Source organism: Rattus norvegicus, chromosome 10 (genome assembly GCF_021556685.1).
Source record: "Rattus norvegicus strain SHRSP/BbbUtx chromosome 10, alternate assembly SHRSP_T2T, whole genome shotgun sequence".
Lineage (NCBI taxonomy): Eukaryota > Metazoa > Chordata > Mammalia > Rodentia > Muridae > Rattus > Rattus norvegicus.
This window is the reverse complement of record NC_141543.1, coordinates 65030527-65048484: the sequence shown is the minus strand read 5'-3', so window position 1 is coordinate 65048484 and position 17958 is coordinate 65030527. Positions and strand designations below refer to the sequence as shown.

General features: G+C 39.0%; 1 protein-coding gene across 1 annotated transcript; it reads right to left on the bottom strand.

The window, feature by feature from the left end:
• Positions 1–2533: 2533 nt before the first annotated feature.
• Positions 2534–3505, bottom strand: LOC148002960 (olfactory receptor 1P1-like). The gene has a single exon (XM_087575120.1). It carries the CDS (start codon positions 3503–3505, stop codon positions 2534–2536), a length of 972 nt encoding a protein of 323 aa, XP_087431246.1.
• Between the last annotated feature and the right edge of the window lie 14453 nt (positions 3506–17958).

Genomic DNA, 17958 nt, shown 5'->3' with positions numbered 1-17958 from the left:
CTGAGAAACTACCAAATTAATTTCCAAAGTGGTTGACAAGTTTGCACTCCCATCAGAAATGTAAAAGTATTTCCCTTGCTCCTCATCCTTGCCAGCATGTGCTGTTGCTTGAATTTTTGATCTTGGACATTTTGATGGGCGTAAGATGAAATCCCAGAGTCGTTTTGATTTTCATTTCCCTGATGACTAAGGATGTTGAACATTTCTTTAAGTGCTTCCTGGCCATTATAGATTCCTGTGCTGAGAATTCTATTAGATCTCTACCCCAGTTTTAGTTAGGTTACTTGGCTTGTTGATATCCAGTTTCTTGAGTTCTTTATATATTTTGGATATCATCCCTCTGTCAGATGTAGGGATGGATGGGCTGCTGTTTTGTTCTTTTGATGGTATTTTTGCCTTCCAGAAGTTTTTTTAGTTTCATGAGGTTCCATTTATTAAGTGTTGATCTTAGTGCTTAAACTGTTAGTGTTCTTTTCAGGAAGTTGTCTCCTGTGCCAATGTGTTCAAGGCTATTCCCCATTTTATTTTCTATTAGATTTAGTGTATCCAGTTATATGGTGAGGTCTTTGTTCCACTAGAACTTGAGTTTTGCACAGGGTGATAGATACGGATATATTTGCATTCTTCTACATGCAGACATCCAGTTAGTCTATCACCATTTGTTCAAGATGCCTTCTTTTTTTCCATAGAATAGTTTTGGTTTCTTTGTTGCAAACCCATAGGTATGTGGGTTTACTTCTGGGTGTTCGATTTGATTCTATTGATCCACCTATCTGTTTTTATGCCAGTAACATGCAATTTTTATTACTACTGCTTTGTAGTATAGCTTAAAATCAGAGATGTGATACCTCTAATAGTTCTTTTATTGTACAGAATTGTTTTAGCTATCTTGTTGTTTTTCCCGTATGGTGAGTAAAGAATTATGATGAAATTTTGGTAGGACTTGTGTTGAACTCTAGATTGCTCTAGGTAAGATGGTCATTCTTACTGTTAATCCTTCTGATTTGTAGGCATGGGCAATCTTTCCATTTTCTGATATCTTCTTCAATTTCTTTCTTCAAAGACTTGAAGTTCTTGTCATAGAAGTTTTTCACTTGCCTGGTTAGAGTTAAATAAATTTTATATTATTTGTGGCTATTGTGAAGGGCATTTTCCCTCTAATTTCTGTCATGGCCCACTTATCATTTGTATATAGGAGGTCTCCTGATTTTTTTGATTAATTTTGTAACCAGTCACTTTGCTGAAGGTGTTTCTCAGCTGTAGGAATTCCTTGGTAGAATTTTTGGGGTCACTTATATATTCTATCATATCACCTGCAAATAGCAATGCTTTGACTTCTTCCTTTCCAATTTGTATTTTCTTCATTTCCTTTAGTTGTCTTATTGGTCTAGTTAAAAATTCAGGTAAGATATTTAATAGATATGATTTTGTCTCTTTCCTGATTTTTGTGAAATAGCTTTAAGTTTCTCTTTATTTAATCTGATGTTGGTTATTAGTTTGCTGTATATTCCTTTTGTTATGTTTAGGTATGTCCCTTGTATCTGTGATCTCTCCAAGACTTTTAACAGGAAGGGATGTAGAATTTTGTCAAAGACTTTTCAGCATCTAATTACAGGATCATTTTTTCTTTAAGTTTGTTTATACGGTGGATTATGTCAATGAATTTTTGATGTTGAACTATTCTTGCACCTTTGGTATGAAGCCTACTTGATCAGGGGTGAGTGGCTGGTGGAGCACACTCATAGAGGCAAAGGGGAGGGGGATGGGATGAGGGTTTTGTGGAGGGGAAATCTGAAAAGGGGGGGATATCATTGAAATGTAAATGAGCAAAATGATTAATAAAAGTGGAGCAATGTGTTGTAATAACAAGAAAACACAAGGTAACAAGAAGGCAAGAATCACTGTGGAAGAGAGGATGGAAAGAGTATAAGGGCCAGAGAACCTGGGGGATCACTGCCAAATCAATCAAAGGAAGAATCAACTTTCTTTATGGAAAGCAACCGTGGTAGGTTCCCAACATCCCAGTACTCAATCAAAACCCTTTGTGTATGTAGGGAATGTTAGTTTCAGTCAGTAGAAGATATGTACATATGAGTACATGTATAAGTGTGTATACAATAGGTGAAGAAGTCATGAATTTGAGAGTGGAATATGGGCAATCATTGGAGAAAGTGGTTAGGAAGGGTGGATATGATCAAAATGCATTGTGGATGATATTCTTCAAAATCTTCATTTTCTTTTGGACAACAAAATGAGACTTCAAATCCAGAATAATTTTCCCCATAAAAACAATTGTTTTGTACTCTACCTATCATTGACTAAATCATCATTCTGGGGCATATGATTATAAAGTAAGTGGACAAAAAAGCCATTTATAACAAATCAAAGCCTAAAGAGACATTTTCATTTTCCTCAAATCTAAGAAATTTGAGGTGATGAGTCAGGGAATGGACTGTGACAAAGCAAATGTGAGATTCAGAAGGAGACACATTGAGGTAGAAATTTCTGAAATATTCTGAAATTAAGGATCCCTTCACCTTCTCTGCAGAAGTCCCTGGGCCCAGGAGAAGGAGATTTTGCCCTTGAGAATTCTGACCAGTGCTCCCTTCATGTCTTTGTTTCTTAGGCTATAAATGAAGGGGTTCAGCAGGGGAGTCACCACTGTATACATGACAGCAGCTGCTGTGTCCTCTACCACTGAGTTAGAGGAAGAGGATGAGGGACACAGGTAAGCCCTTATTACTGTCCCAAAGCACAGGGCCACCACAGAAAGGTGTGACCCACAGGTAGAAAAGGCCTTGCGTCTCCCCTGGGCAGAAGGGACCCTGAGGATAGCTGTTACAATGCGGATATAAGACACCAGGATGAGCAAAAAGGGGATTAAGATGACTGCACCCCCCAGGAAGAGAAGCACAAGCTCATTGATATGGGTTTCAGAGCAAGCAATCTTCATCAGGGGTCCCAGGTCACAGAAGAAGTCTGGAATGACCTTCTTAGAGCAGAAGGAGAGCCGGAATATGAGAAAGGTGTGTGTCATGGCAACAAGGTTTGTGAGGGTCCAACAGGTTATCACCAAGAGTGAGCAGCGCTGGAAGCTCATGATCATCGTATAGTGGAGAGGGTGACAAATGGCCACAAAGCGATCATAGGCCATTGTGGCCAGGAGGAAGATGTCCATGTCTCCAAAGGTCAAGAAAAAATAGAGCTGGACCAGGCATCCTGCATAGGAGATGGTCCTGCTTTGGGTGTGGATGTTCACCAGGGCCTTGGGTACTGTGGTGGAGGTGAAAAGGATGTCAACACAGGACAGGCTGGCAAGGAAGAAGTACATGGGGGTGTGGAGTCGAACGTCAGTACTAATTGCCAGGACAATGAGCAGATTCCCAGCTACAATGACCAGATACATCCACAGGAAGATCAGGAAGAGAATGTATTGTTGATGTGGCTTCTCTGACAGTCCCCAAAGGAGGAATTCAAAGGTGCTGGTCTGGTTCCCTCTTGCCATGAGCACAGAAGTCAATAAGGAATGTCCTGAGTTAGCTTTCTGAGCTGTTTCCCTCTAGATGGTTGCTCAGCAAAACTTTCTCTGATCTCTAGAGAAATGACAGTGTTTGTGTAGTAATCATCTTGTATATGCATTGGACATTTAATATAGTCTGCTGAGGATATTCTTCCAGAAAATTCTGCAAGATGTAAATAATAACCACTGAAATAATCTCTTTGCATGCTCCTGTATATTTTATCTGGCTAATGTGACTCTACTTGTACTGTAGTTTTACTTAGCTTTGCTCTGAAGATCGAGGAAGATTTGTTCAGTCACTTTCATGTGTCATATAGCTTCTGAATGCCAACTGTTCCCCTGGTTCAGTGCCAAACAACTAACTTAGTAACAATCCTTAACCCCTTAACCCCAGACAGCTTTTCCATCTCAAGAGATGGCTATGACTACCTACATTGAAATCTGACATCATTTGGATTCAGTCTGCCATAACTACACAAACTACTCTTGGATCCGTGGGCAGCATCTGCTCTGACCCATCAGTGTCACAAACGTAATATTCTGAAGACAATAGCTCATGTTTCTGAGCTTTTTAGAATCCATGTTTCTAGTAGGTAAGAAAACTACTTAGTGAAGACCTAGGATATCTATACTATTCTTCAAAGCTTTAGTGAAATGGGAAAAAAGATCAAAACCTCTGTTGTCTAGAATTGCAAAGTCAGAGAGAAGCATTTTTGATTCTCTGGGAGATGGAGGTAGAAAGTTGAGGAATTAATAGCTAGCCTCCACTACATAGTGATTTTGAATCCAGCTTGGGCTCCATGAGAGCTCATATAAAATGAAAAGAAAGAAAATGATAACAGAATAAATATATACATCATATTTCAATTATATCAATGAACACACTTCACTTCCAATTTTCTACTTAACTTACTAATCATATACTGCATAAGACTACAGAGAGATAGGTTCCCTCTGTACTCTATTTCCATGGCCATATCTCCATCTGCACCTAAGTAGGCAAGGAGCAATCAAGTTATTCCCCAAGCCCCAAACTGTTGCCTGCTAGGCCCCCAGCAACCCCAGAAGCTGAGGTCTGCCCTGACACCTTTGCATTCCATCTTCTATTTCCACACCTCTAATCTCAGCCTCAGACACCTGCAGCCATCAGAAACCACCAGATGAGACTCCTACTCTAATACCCTGCCTGCCACCCCCTCTGGACAAACCCAGCAATGGAGAGTTTCTCCCTTCCCCTTCTGCACTCCATTTCTTCGGCTACAACTCCACCTATATCTTGAAAGCTGTTGTAGCCCAGGACAAACAGGGTCCTGCAACTACCTGGGACCACCAGCTCTACATGCATACCTAGAAGTCTGTTCTGATCCAGGACAACTAGCAGCCTGAAGCCATCAAGGTCTACCTGCTCTGCCTGCATCCGTGGAAGCCTGATACCACCAAGGGCAGCCAGCACTACCTGCAATTCCAGAGGCCTGTTGATATCAGGGACTACCAGCACTATATGCAGCCCCAGATGTCTAGTCTCATCAGGTTCTATCTGTTCTGCCAACACTAGGGTCAACCAGATGGCTAAGGCCAGCATAAGATCAAAATCAACAAAAGCCTGAGTACTATGTCACTAATAGAACTCATCTATCACACTACAGCAAGCTCTGAATATCTTAACATACTTGAATTGAAAAAAATACCTTAACTGTAATCTTATGAAGACATTATAGGTTTTGAAAATGGAAATGAATAAAATCTCTTAATGAAATACAGGAAACCAGGTAGAGGTCCATATGAGGAAACACATGCAAAAAGTACAAAATATAAACAGGTGAAAGAAATGAGTCAAACTGTTCAAGATATGATAATGGAAATACAATCTGAGGCAATCCTGGAGATGGACAACCTAGGAGAGGGAACTGGAACTACAGATATAAGCATCACCAACAGAATACAAGAAAGGGAAGAGAGAATATCAGGCATAGATGATAACATAGAAGAAATTGATCCCTAGGTCAGAGACCATGCTAAAGCTAAAACGTTTGTAATGCAAATCATCCAGGAAATTTGAGATACTATGAAAAGACCAAGCCTAAGAACAATAGGAATAGAAGATGAAGATTCCCAACTCAAAGGCCCAGAAAATATCTTCAACAAAATCATAGAAGAAAATTTCCTTACCTTAAAGAAAGAAATTCCTATAAATAACAAGAAGCTTATAGAACACCAAGAAAGTGGTGGAGTAGAAAAGAAAATCTTCTTGCCATATAATAATCAAAACACTAAGTGTAAAGAACGAAGAATGAATATTAAAAGATACAAGAGAGAAAGACCAAGAAAAATATAAAGGCAGACCTATTAGAATTATACCAGATTTTTCAACAGAAACTTTAAAAGCCAGATGGGCATCAGAAGATGTCTTACAGCCTCAAAGAGATCACAGACTTCTATACCTAGCAACAATTTCAATCACCATAGATGGAGAAAACAAGATATTCCATGACAAAATAAAATTTAAAAATAATCCAGTCTATAGAGGATACTAGTAGGAAACTCCAACACATGAGGGGAACTACAACCAACGAAACACAAGAAATAGAAAATTGCACAACAGCAAATCCAAAAGAAGAAACACACACACAGAGTACCACTACCAACATCAAAATAATAGGAATTAACAATAATTAGTCATTAACAACTCTCAACATCAATGGTCTTAATCCCCCACTGAAAGGATACAGGCTAACAGAGTGCTTGTGCAAGCAGGATCCATCATTCTGCTGCATGAAAGAAACATACCTTAGTAGCAAAGAAAGGCATTACTTTAAAGGGTTGGGAAAAAGTTTTCCAAGCAAATGAACCCAAACAAGCTGGAGTAGCTATCCTAATATCTAATCAAATAGTCTCTCAACCAAAAGTAATCAAAAGAGATGGAGATGGACACTTTATACTCACCAAAGAAACAAAAATCCACCAAGATGACTTCTTAAATTTGAACATCTATGCCCTTATATGCAAAGGCACCCATATCCATAAAAGAAGCATTATTAAAGATTAAATCACACATTAACTACAAACAATAATAGAGGAAGACTTCAACAGCCCACTCTTACCAATGGACAAGTTATTGAGACAGAAACTAAACAGAGGAATAATGAAACTAGCAGAGGTTATGAATCGAACGGACCTAACAGATATCTACAGGTATCACCCAAACAAAATATTTTACTTTCTTCTAAACACGTCATGGAATCTTCTCCAAAATTTGACTGCATACTTGGTCACAAAGCAAGCCTCAACAGGTCCAAGAAAATTGAAATATCCAATTGTAGCTTATCAGACCACCATGGATTAAAGCTGATCTTGAACAACAACAGAAACAACAGAAAGCCTATATACTCCTGGAAACTGAATAACTCTCTACTCAGTGATCACTGGGACAGGGAATAAATAAATAAATAAATAAATAAATAAATAAATAAATAAATACTTTCTAGAATTTAATGAAAAAGAGGGCACAACATACAATTGGCACACAATGAAAGCAGTGCTAAGAGGAAAGCTCATAGCACGACTGCAAAGTTAGTCTCACAATGGTAATGATTCAACTTATGACCTCCCATAAACATTCAATTAAAATTAAAAATCAACAGAACTTAAAGAAGACAGTAACAAATTTAGAAGTTAAAATGCCTCATTAACCTGGAAAAATTGTTAAACGACTTTACTAGATATTCTTAATAACAAAAAGGTATTTTAGAATTCTGAATTCCATAAAATATGCAATAGGTTATTGCCAAGTAGGACCACTGAATGTGTGTTAGAACACTGTCACTTCCTCCTTAATAACTACACATTGGTCCCAACCTCCCCGACATCCCTCCCAGAACTCTCCTTCCACTTTATAGATTTCTATTCTACATAAGTTTAACTATTATAGAGTACCCATAAATGTGTGCAATTATGTGCCACTATCTAAATTATTGAATGTTTAAAAATAATAAAAATTATGTCATATATCAGACTCTATGGAATATTATCAGTACAGCAAAGAAAGATGTAATGCTCCAAACACTTTCACAAGATACAATAAAATACAACACACAAGCACCAAAGCAAACCAAAGGAAAGCAGGAACAAGGAAAAACATTTAAAGTCAAAATGAAGCTCAACATTAGAAAGGAAACAAAACCTTTTCTTATGTATATCCACCAGTTTGTCTGTGTGCAAAGAAATGAATTAGAACTTCTGTCTCATATCATTTACAAGATGAATTCAGAGTGGGCAAAGGACTAAAATATTAGAGCTAAAACTGTGAAAGTCTTAGAAGAAAATATAAGCCTAAATTTTCAAATAAATCAATGGTTTTTAGATATGACACCAAAATATATGCCACACAACAAAATGTCAGTAAAGAAAACACCATCAAATTAAATTGTAATTAAAGTAAAATTAAATTAAATTAATACATATAACATTAATTTAAATAATTAAACCATTTGTGCTTCAAAGAATTATCTCAAGAACTTAGAATGTGGAAGGGTTAAGTTTTTGAAACAGTCACATATAGCCCAATCTGTTCTCAAATTCTCAACTTTGCTAAGAATGACCTAGATTCTTCTACCTCCACCTCCTGGGTTCTGAGATGATAGGCAGGTGCCACTGTGTCCCATTTGAGGAATAGTGTTTAAAATTTTGTTTAGAATATATAAGCAACAATTATAACTTGAAAGCAAGAACAGAGTTAACAATGATACATTTAAGCATTTTCTAGCATATATTTTTGTAAGCAGCTTTACTGAAATAATATAAGATATAGTTTTTCTTTGAGTCTATGCAATTGTGTCCTGGAAAGTATAGCTGTCTATTTTTTAGATGTAGAAAATATTTCATATATTTTATATTCTATGTAGTAAATATTATCTATGTGTACAAATACCAAGCAAAAAGCAAAGAACAATGAGAATGAAAGAAACAAACACACAATGAGATGTCTTTTCACACCTACAGAGTCAATAAATCAGTAACATCAACTATATCAAGGATGAGAAGAAGGGAGGACCTAGGACCCTGATGGTGGAATGCAGAACAGTATGTCCAATTTGGAATGCAGTTTGACATTTCTCTAAAGGCTAATCAAATGGTTATCTACCTGGTCACACCTAAGAAGATGGAAAACATGTACAAAAATGTTCTTAACTATTTATTATACACAAAAGCAGAAAACAACTCCCATGCATACCAATTGGTGACGGAACCCATTGGTGGAACAGCAGAGCTCCCTGGCTCTGGAATGCCGCATCATGAGGACTCACTCTTCCAACAAGCTCCAGGGGATGCTGATGCTGGGTAGGGAGAGCATGGTACCCTCCTCAGGCAGCTGTTACACACAAAATAAGTTGCTACAGACTAAAGTCTGCAACAGGAATACTAACAACCATGTGCCATTCAAGATTCTGGACTAGACTTCATTTGGTCTAATGTATCAAAAGGGAAAGTCTGCAGAATAACTAGAGAAATTTGAATATGGGCCAATGATAGACCAGAATAAAGAATTATTATTAGTTAAACTGGGGTAAAGATACTTTTGAGGAAGTACGTAAGATGCTTCTTTTTGATATACAGAATGAATTTTTAGGGGTGTAATACCACAATAACTATAGTTTGTTTTAAAGTATTTCAACATATAATATGTGAACTATTAGAACCTAATATGATACTGGTAACATTAAATGGGTGCCGTAGAAATAGGCACACATTTTGTGATATACAAACTTAAGATGTACTCCTCAAATTCAGATGATAAAGTCAAAGAAAATAATGTAATGAGAAAAGGACCTACAGTTATAGAAACTGAAACCCCAAGAGGAAATCCAAGAATCTGAGAAACCTTGAAGGAAGAAACTAAGCAAAGTTCTGGAACCTAAAGCGATTTCTACTAAGATGGATGATCCTGCACTAATAAATACAAACAGTTTTGTAGATTCTACACAGAGTTTTAAAGGTTAAGAATGTCCATATAGTAATGTATCCTGGAATGTTTAGTGTCAATGACACTCATTCATTGAGCTCTATTCACACTAGCAAGCATCTTTCCAGAACTTTCTGAGATTCTGCCTGGAGTTCTTCATCTTGTTTGCATTGTTTGACCGTTTATTTCCATTTGCAGCTGAGGAAGCTGTTACTCAGAGAGCTTCTGTCTAATGCACGCAGAACTTTCCCAGAACTCCAAAATCTCGGACTTTGGCTTGGACCATATCAAGTTGACTCTTGCTCTCATTTTTAGGCAAAGCTAAAGGGGTGTCTCCTCCATTGTAGGAATTCCCTCTGTAGGAAGGAACAGATGATGTTCTCAAGGCTAGCAGTGTGACACCCACTCATGCCAAGGTGTACTGTGAGCCACATTAGGATCTATGAAGGGAGATTACTCACTAGACGATAGACAGAGATTAGAGGCACACATACAACTGGTTTGCCCAATTCTGTTAACCAACTAGAATTTTGTAAAAATTACAGGAGTAAAATGGCAAGAACAAAATAATCTATAAAATATCTAAGAATAAATACAAGTAAAGCTTAAGATATAGATAAAGAAAACTATAAAATTTTATTTTTAGAAGGTGGGTTTCTTAATTTTAAAAAAGAAGGATAAACACCCCATATTCTAGAGTGAGAAAAATTATTCTCATAAAAATTCTAACCTCCTTCCCATCAAAATATGATTATAATACAATTCCAATGAAATCAGTAGTCTTCATTCTTAAGTCTCACTTCAAATAATGAGCTAATTCCTTCTGATGCCTTTCTAAAAATTATTTCTTTTATCTTTTGAGATTATAATATAATTACATCTTTTCCCCCTTTGCTCCAAACTCTCCTACAAACCCCTGATTGTTCTTTTTTACATTCATGGCCTCTTCCTTTATTAATTTGTTCTCTCTCTCTCTCTCTCTCTCTCTCTCTCTCTCTCTCTCACACACACACACACACACACACACACATACACACACACCCCACACACACACACGTCGACATTAACCTGTCTATTGTTGTTGTCCTTGTTCAATTCATGGATAAGCAGTCATTCTATTTCTTGTTCACAACTATGTACTCCTCCAGACTGAAAACATAATACATATAATTGTAACATGCCCTGTTTGAGAGACACACAGCATGTCACTGGAACGTAGAATGTGAATGCAGCTAGAATAATACAACTCATCTGTGCACAAGAGAATGTGCTCTCAGTGTCAGCAGTAACAGACAAGGGCAGAAATAACAAAGAGCGACAAGCAAGTATCTGAACAGCTAAGGAGAGACATCAGGGTGCTGGGGATCTGGGAGAACAGCTCCTTCCTTGGATTAGGACAGAATATACTTCACTGAAATCCTGACTCTGCCAGACCTGAGATTTCAGGATCAAAGAATGATCACCTTACCCTGGGGACACTTTTGGGAAACTGAGCTGTTGACATGACCTTCCCTCACTTTGTATGAAGGTGTGATTCTGTATTGCTGTGTGTCAGAGAGCTAAGTGCTGCCTTGATTTTGGTATTGTCATTTCTATGGCCCATCACCAACTGTTTATACGTAAATGCTTGTTCTTCTTCATCTGCCCAAAAGATGATACTCTGAGATTATCATATTGAAAAGCAAGGTGCCCTGGTGAAGGTCAAACAGCTCTCAGTGCTGAAGGGCAACTCAGAAGAGATGTATTGGCTGTTGTCCTGCTGCTGATTGGTCCAGACTGGAACATGGTTTTTATATAATAAAGAGCTGACAGCTGGAGCTGGGGTAGGAAGTGTGGGGGCGGGACCTCTGGCCAGACAGAGATGCAGCCAGAGACACCGATTGAGACACAGGAAGAGCAGGTAAGAGACAGACACAGAGACTTTAAGGAGGCAGATGGAGCTGGAAGCAGGCAGTGACAGCCACAGGGAGAGAGGCAATGGCAGGTAAATCAGAGTAAGCTAGTAGCTAGTTTAGAGAATGCACTAACAAAAGGCTAACAGCGTTAAACTGTATAGATGCTTCCATGAGTTAGTTAAACTTCAAGCAGGATCTGTGGCCGTCCGGCAAGGCTGCGTTATGTTTTCCTGCCCTCAGTTCCAGTTGAGGTTTAAGTAGAATAGGAAGAACAGCAGACCTGATTTTAGTGGTTTCCTTTAGACCCAGATGCCCCACCTCCTGAATTTTCAATCAGAGTGACAGCTAGTTGACCTTTCTGTAATCCTGTGCTGAGTGAGGAAGGTAAGGTCTGTGAGTTGCCTCAAAGTCACACACCAGAAAACAGCAGAACCTGGTGTGATCTTTACTCTTTGTGATTCCAAATGACATACTGTAATGTGGTGTACTTAAGACAGAAAAATAGCCTTTCAGAGCCCATGTCTGGACCCAGATTATTTCCTCTTGATAGCTATTGTTCTATGACAGGGTCCTTTTCTTACTGGTGGTCTAACAGACCCTGCTCTGTACCTCCTCAGTTTGTCTTTCAGGGATAGTCCAGTCTAGGTGATCTCCTAGGGACCTGCCTGTTATCTTTTTCACAATAGTCCCACCTTTGCTGTGTCTGTTCTGTGAGTCAAATGCAATAGTTTTCAATTTCTTAGCCAGGATGATTTTCTGCCAACCCTTACCTAGACTTCATGCTGGACATTGATTCTTTTCCTTTTATATGGGGTATCCCTTCAGGAACCTCTATCCCATCCCTTCACTAAATTCCTATTGGTTCCCAAAGACTCTAAAGCTTTTCCAGAACTGACTAGCTAGCCTGAAATTAAATTTCACTGTCTGTATTTTAACGCAACAATAATTTGCCGCAATGATTGATGAACTCAGCTTCATAGCCACATGTAACGCCAAGCCTTTCTCCACCACTGTGATTTGGCAGTGTCAGAGCTAATGGCAGGAGCAAAGTGTGTCCAGTCTGGCGTATGTCTCCTGAGCTAGGAAGTCATGCATACTGGACATACACACCTCAGTTCCTCCATTCTGCCCTCAGAATATGGGGGACACAAAAGTGAACGAAACAAAAATCCAGTCACCCCGACTTTATGTGGGAGAGTTTCAGGAGGGACTGCCCTCTGACCTAAGAAGCAATCAATTAAAACTTCTTTTCTGTCTGCAATTGTGTTCTATGGGCCAACTACACACTTGTCTTAATGCACACCATATTATACAGGATGTATCCTACAGGAAGAAACTTCTCAGGCAAAGCATATGCCCTTCCTTCTCCAGAATACTGTCCTTTCTGAATGAGTACTCTAGGATGAGCGTATGGCACTCACAGTTATCCTAAAGGACACACCCAGGGTTTCCTCCATATGAAGGATAAGGTTCTTTTCACTTGCCTGTCCTCCTGCCCATAGGGATGTCTCTCCCTGCTGTCTGTTTTCTGGACCCCATCAATAAAACTGTTTGTAGACTGCACTGACTTCCTTGGAAATCCTGCCTTTTGGCTGGAATGGCTTTGAAATGTGTATTTTCTTTCCTTCCAAGCACTGCAGTTGCCAGGACTTGGTTGTGCTTTCACTGTGGTGATCATAGCTTCCCTCCTCTCCTTGTTTTTTGGAGCTGGACAACAAATCTTATTTATGTTAAGGATGGTGTCCCACCCCAGTTTGAGCTCACCATATTGCCTGTGTCTGTCCCAGCCACCATCACAATGACCTGGTGCCTCTTCTTTGTTCCTCTATGTTGATCAGTATAACCTGAAATTTTTCCCGAGACGCTGAGGCTGTTTCTCTTTCAAGTGGAGTCTAATAAGATGACAGCCAGGTGCTTCCTTTCATAGCCATGGAAGTCCTACACATCTCTTGTAGCAGGACTGTAGAGTGAACTCTGTTTCTCAACAGAACCCCAGGAATACTCTAGTGTTCCTGACTTGGACTACCAGAGGACTTACCTATCCATCTGTTTCCCAGAAGACCAATGTGAGACTTTATCTCTTGTGTGATACTGGAGCTTAGCAATTGTCCTAGGTCCCAAATATTCCCTTAGGAACAATTTATTGCAAAGGAGAAGGATGTGGTCCACTAGCGTTCGACTTCTTCCAAGAAAATTAATTAACTGTCTGTTTCTTGAACTGAACTAGAGAAAGCTACCCTATCCAACCAAAAAAAATGTCGCTTGGCCTTGACATTATCCCCAACCCCCTTTAATGTAAATAATGAATTTATGTTGAAATTGTTTGATTGTCTAGGTTTCTTTCTTTTTTTTTGTTGTTCTTTTAACAAATTCACTAACACATCTTTTTTTTTTTTTTTTGTTCTTTTTTTTCCGGAGCTGGGGACCGAACCCAGGGCCTTGCACTTCCTAGGCAAGCGCTCTACCACTGAGCTAAATCCCCAACCCGATTGTCTAGGTTTCTTAAGAATATATATATATACACACACATGATTGTGTATAGTATGTATATGTTTAAATATTTATATAAGCACAAATACATTTTATATTATATATGCATGTATATAAATAATCATTAATATTTGTGTTTTGGTGTGGTTTTTCTTCAGTCTTTGAAGAAGGTCACTCCAGTAATAGCTTAGTGCTGTTAGAGGTAAGAGTACCCTCCAAGGCTCCAAGATGGGTGGGAACGGACCACGAGAGAAGCCATATTGTAGAGTTCTTATTGACTGAGTCTTAGATGATAGAACAAAAGAGTGATACTAATGGCTCATAACTAAGTGAATAAAATAAAAACAAGTAGACCACGCCATGGGAAAGCTGGTACAGATTCTCCAAGCCACAGGGGACACAGGTCCATACTTAGCACACATTCTTCTGGTGCAGGTACATGCCTTTGACGACCATGCCATGCAGGAGGCTGTGCTTCTGTTCGCAACTGGGACATACAAAGTGATTGAATTCAGCCTGCATAACTCAGTATCCCTGAGGCATAGTCTTGGCCTTTTAATCGGGTGGGGCTGCAGAGCACAGCATGGTGGTCTAGAAATGTGAGAGCACATGCTAGCTGGGGTGAATTGGCACAGCACCAAGTGCTGCCTGCTAATATGAAGCTACACTCTCATGGGAGGACACAGTGTCCCCCGCCTAATGCAGCCACTGCTAACACCTTCACAGCCAGTGAACAGCTCATGCTGTAATGGAACCTCTTTTCCCTGTGAGCAGAAGGGCTGAGGTGTAGCTAGCCACTCCTTGAGGTCTTGAGCTGAACAGCAGAGAGAGAGAGAGAGAGAGAGAGAGAGACAAAGAGAATGCAAGAAGAAATCTGAGCACAGATGAACCTTTGATCAGGCAAAAATATTCAGAATTATTCTTAAATGCTAAAGAAAAAGGATATTGGGTATAAAAAATCATAGCCAGGTATAAATAATTTAAAATGAATAAAGTTAAAAAGAATAGGATAGAAATATGAGTGATATTGATTCTCATTCTTTTGATATAACTTTAATAAGAGAAGTGATTTTCAAAGGTTTATGAGAAAATCCAAACTTCCAAATATCTTAATTGTAGTAAACGAAGTCATTAAAATTATTGTAGGCAGAGCCATGCTAATGTGAAACTAAGTCCTGAGCACATTGGAAAATGCAGAAAATGTGACAAAGGCCCACACTGGACAAATGAATGTGGACCAACAAGAGGTAGACAGGGTAACTCCTTGTCAGGAAATACTCAGGGGGTGGCTATTTCAAGTCCTAATATCAAATTCAAATCAAACATTTCATGTCAGCAGTGGAGAAACTCATTCACAAAAGATACTGCTCTGAAAATAGACATTAATAACTCAGGTATGAAGGTCAGAGCACTTTCAATACATGAAACCAAAAAACCCTGAAGGGACCAAAAATAAATGTTTTTTGGTAAATTTCTATAGATGATCAGAAGTCCAAACTAAAGGTATTCAAAGTAATATTGAAATTGAAGGCATTGCAGATACTGGGGCAGATGTCACCCTAATCTCACCAAAATCTTGGCCTCCAGATTGGCCTCTTCAGGAGGTAGTTATTCATTTTCTAGGCATTGGAACTTTATCCCAGATAAAACAAAGCGTAAATGTCTAGGGCCTGAAGGTTAAATAGGAAAATTAAGGCCATACACGGCTTATATGGGAGTTGAATTTATGGGGAAGAGATTTGTTGCAACTTTAGGAATCATGGATTAGTATTCTCCCAACATCAGGGACAAACTGTAAAATAAGAGCTATTTCAGGTATTGAGAAACATTATGAAGAACAGCTTGTCCCAGTTATCTATAAGCAGGACACAGCAGAAGGTGACTCTCCAACTTTCTATTGGGGAGACACTGGTGGCAGAGCAGCAACGGCCTCACCATTAATGTGGGTGATTGGTAGGTTTGCTTGGCTAGAACAATGACCTATGAAAAAATTACAGTATGAGAATAGCTAGTCCAAGAGCAGCTAGAGGCTCAACATATAGAAGAGTCCACCAGGCCTTGGAATTCTCCCATATTTGTCATTAAAAACAAATCTGGAAAATGGAGAATGTTAACAGATATGAGAGCAATCAATAAAATTATTCAGCCAATGTGCTTTTTACAGCACGGAGTTCCATTGTCTTTATTGTACCTAAGGCATGGGCTATTACAGTGATCGATTTAAACGATCGCTCTTCCATTGTCACTTTATAGAGAATGATGAGGAAAGGTTTGCTTTCTCAGAATATACTTATGAGAATAGTTGTCAAATAAAACAATACATGGAGAATCTTGCCACAAGGAATATTAAAGAGTCCTACCTTATGAGAATATTTTGTACAACAGCCATTAGAAGTAACTCGCGTAAGCAGTTTCCTCTATCTATAATTTAATCATTATATGAGTGATATTTTGCTGGCTGATTCAGATGGAGTTACATTAGGAAAAAATGTTTGATGAAGTAAAGTGAAATTTCCCTTGTGGATTATAAATTGCTTCTAAAAATATAAAGAAGAGATTGTATTATCTAGGATATAAGATAGGTTTACCAAAATTCAGTCACAAAAGGTACAGATCAGAATAAATCAATTAAGAACACTTTTTTCTCTTCTTTTATTGCATTTTAAAAAACATTTCACATGTTTTCCCCTTCCCTGGTTTCCCCTCAAGAAACCCCTATCCCATCCTCCCTCCCACTGCTTCTATGAGGGTGCTCCATCACCCACCCATTCACCTCCTCCAGCCTCCCTGCCCTGGCATTCGTTTACACAGGGGGATGGAGACTTCACAGGACCAAGGGCCTCTCCTCCCATTGATGCCTGACAAGACCATCCTATGTTACATATGCAGCTGGAGTCATGGGTTACACCATGTACATACTTTGTTGGTGGTTTAGTCCCTGAGAACTCTGGGGGAAATCTGTCTGGTTGATGTTGTTGTTCTTTCTTTTGGGTTGCAAAACACTTCAGCTCCTTCAGTCCTTTCTCTAACTCCTCCATAGGGGTCAAAGTGCTCAGTCTGATGGTTATTGGCAAGCATATTAATCTTTATCAGTAAGGCTCTGGCAGAGGCTCTCAGGGACATCCATATCTGGCAGCAAGTGCTTCTAGGCATTGGCTATAGTGACTGGGTTTGTTGGCTGTATATGGGGCTGTATCCCCATGTGTGGCAGTCCCTGGATGGCCTTTCCCTTAGTCTATGCTCCACACTTTCCTCCTGTAAGTATTTTTCCCTCTTCCAAGAAGGACTGATGCATTCACATTTTGGTCTTTCTTCTTCTTGAGCTTCATGTGAGTTATAAATTGTATCTTGGGTATTTCAAGATTTTGGGCTAATATCCGCTTGTCAGTGAGTACATACCATATGTGTTCTTTTGTGACTGGATTACCTCACTTATGATGATGTTTTCTAGTTCCATCCATTTGCCTATGAATTTCATGAAGTCATTGTTTTTGATAACTGAGTAGTACTCCATTTTGAAGATGTACCACAGTTTCTGTATCCATTCCTCTGTTGAAGAATATCTGTGTTCTTTCCAGCTTCTGGCTATTATAAATGAGGACTGCTATGAACATAGGGGAGTATGTGTCCTTGTTATGTGTTGGAACATTTTTGGGTATATACCCAGGAGTGGTATAGTTGGGTCATCAGGTAGTACTTTGTCCAATTTTATGAGAAACCGCCAGACTGATTTCCAGAGTGGTTATACCAGCTTGCAATCCCACCAACAATGGAGGAGTGTTCCTCTCTTTCTACATCCTAACCAGCATCTGCTGTCACCAGAGTTTTTGATCTTAGCCATTTCACTGGTATGAGGTGGAATCTCAGGGTTGCTTTGATTTTCATTTTTTGAATGTATTGGATATTAGCCCTCTGTTGAATGTAGGATTCTTAAAGATCTTTTCCCAATCCATTGGTTGCTGTTATGTTCTATTGACAGTGTTCTTTGTCTTACAGAAGCTTTGTAATTTTATGAAGTCCCATCTGTCGATTCTTGATCTTAGAGCATAAGCCATTGGTATTCTGTTCAGGAAATTTTCCCCAGTGCCCATGTA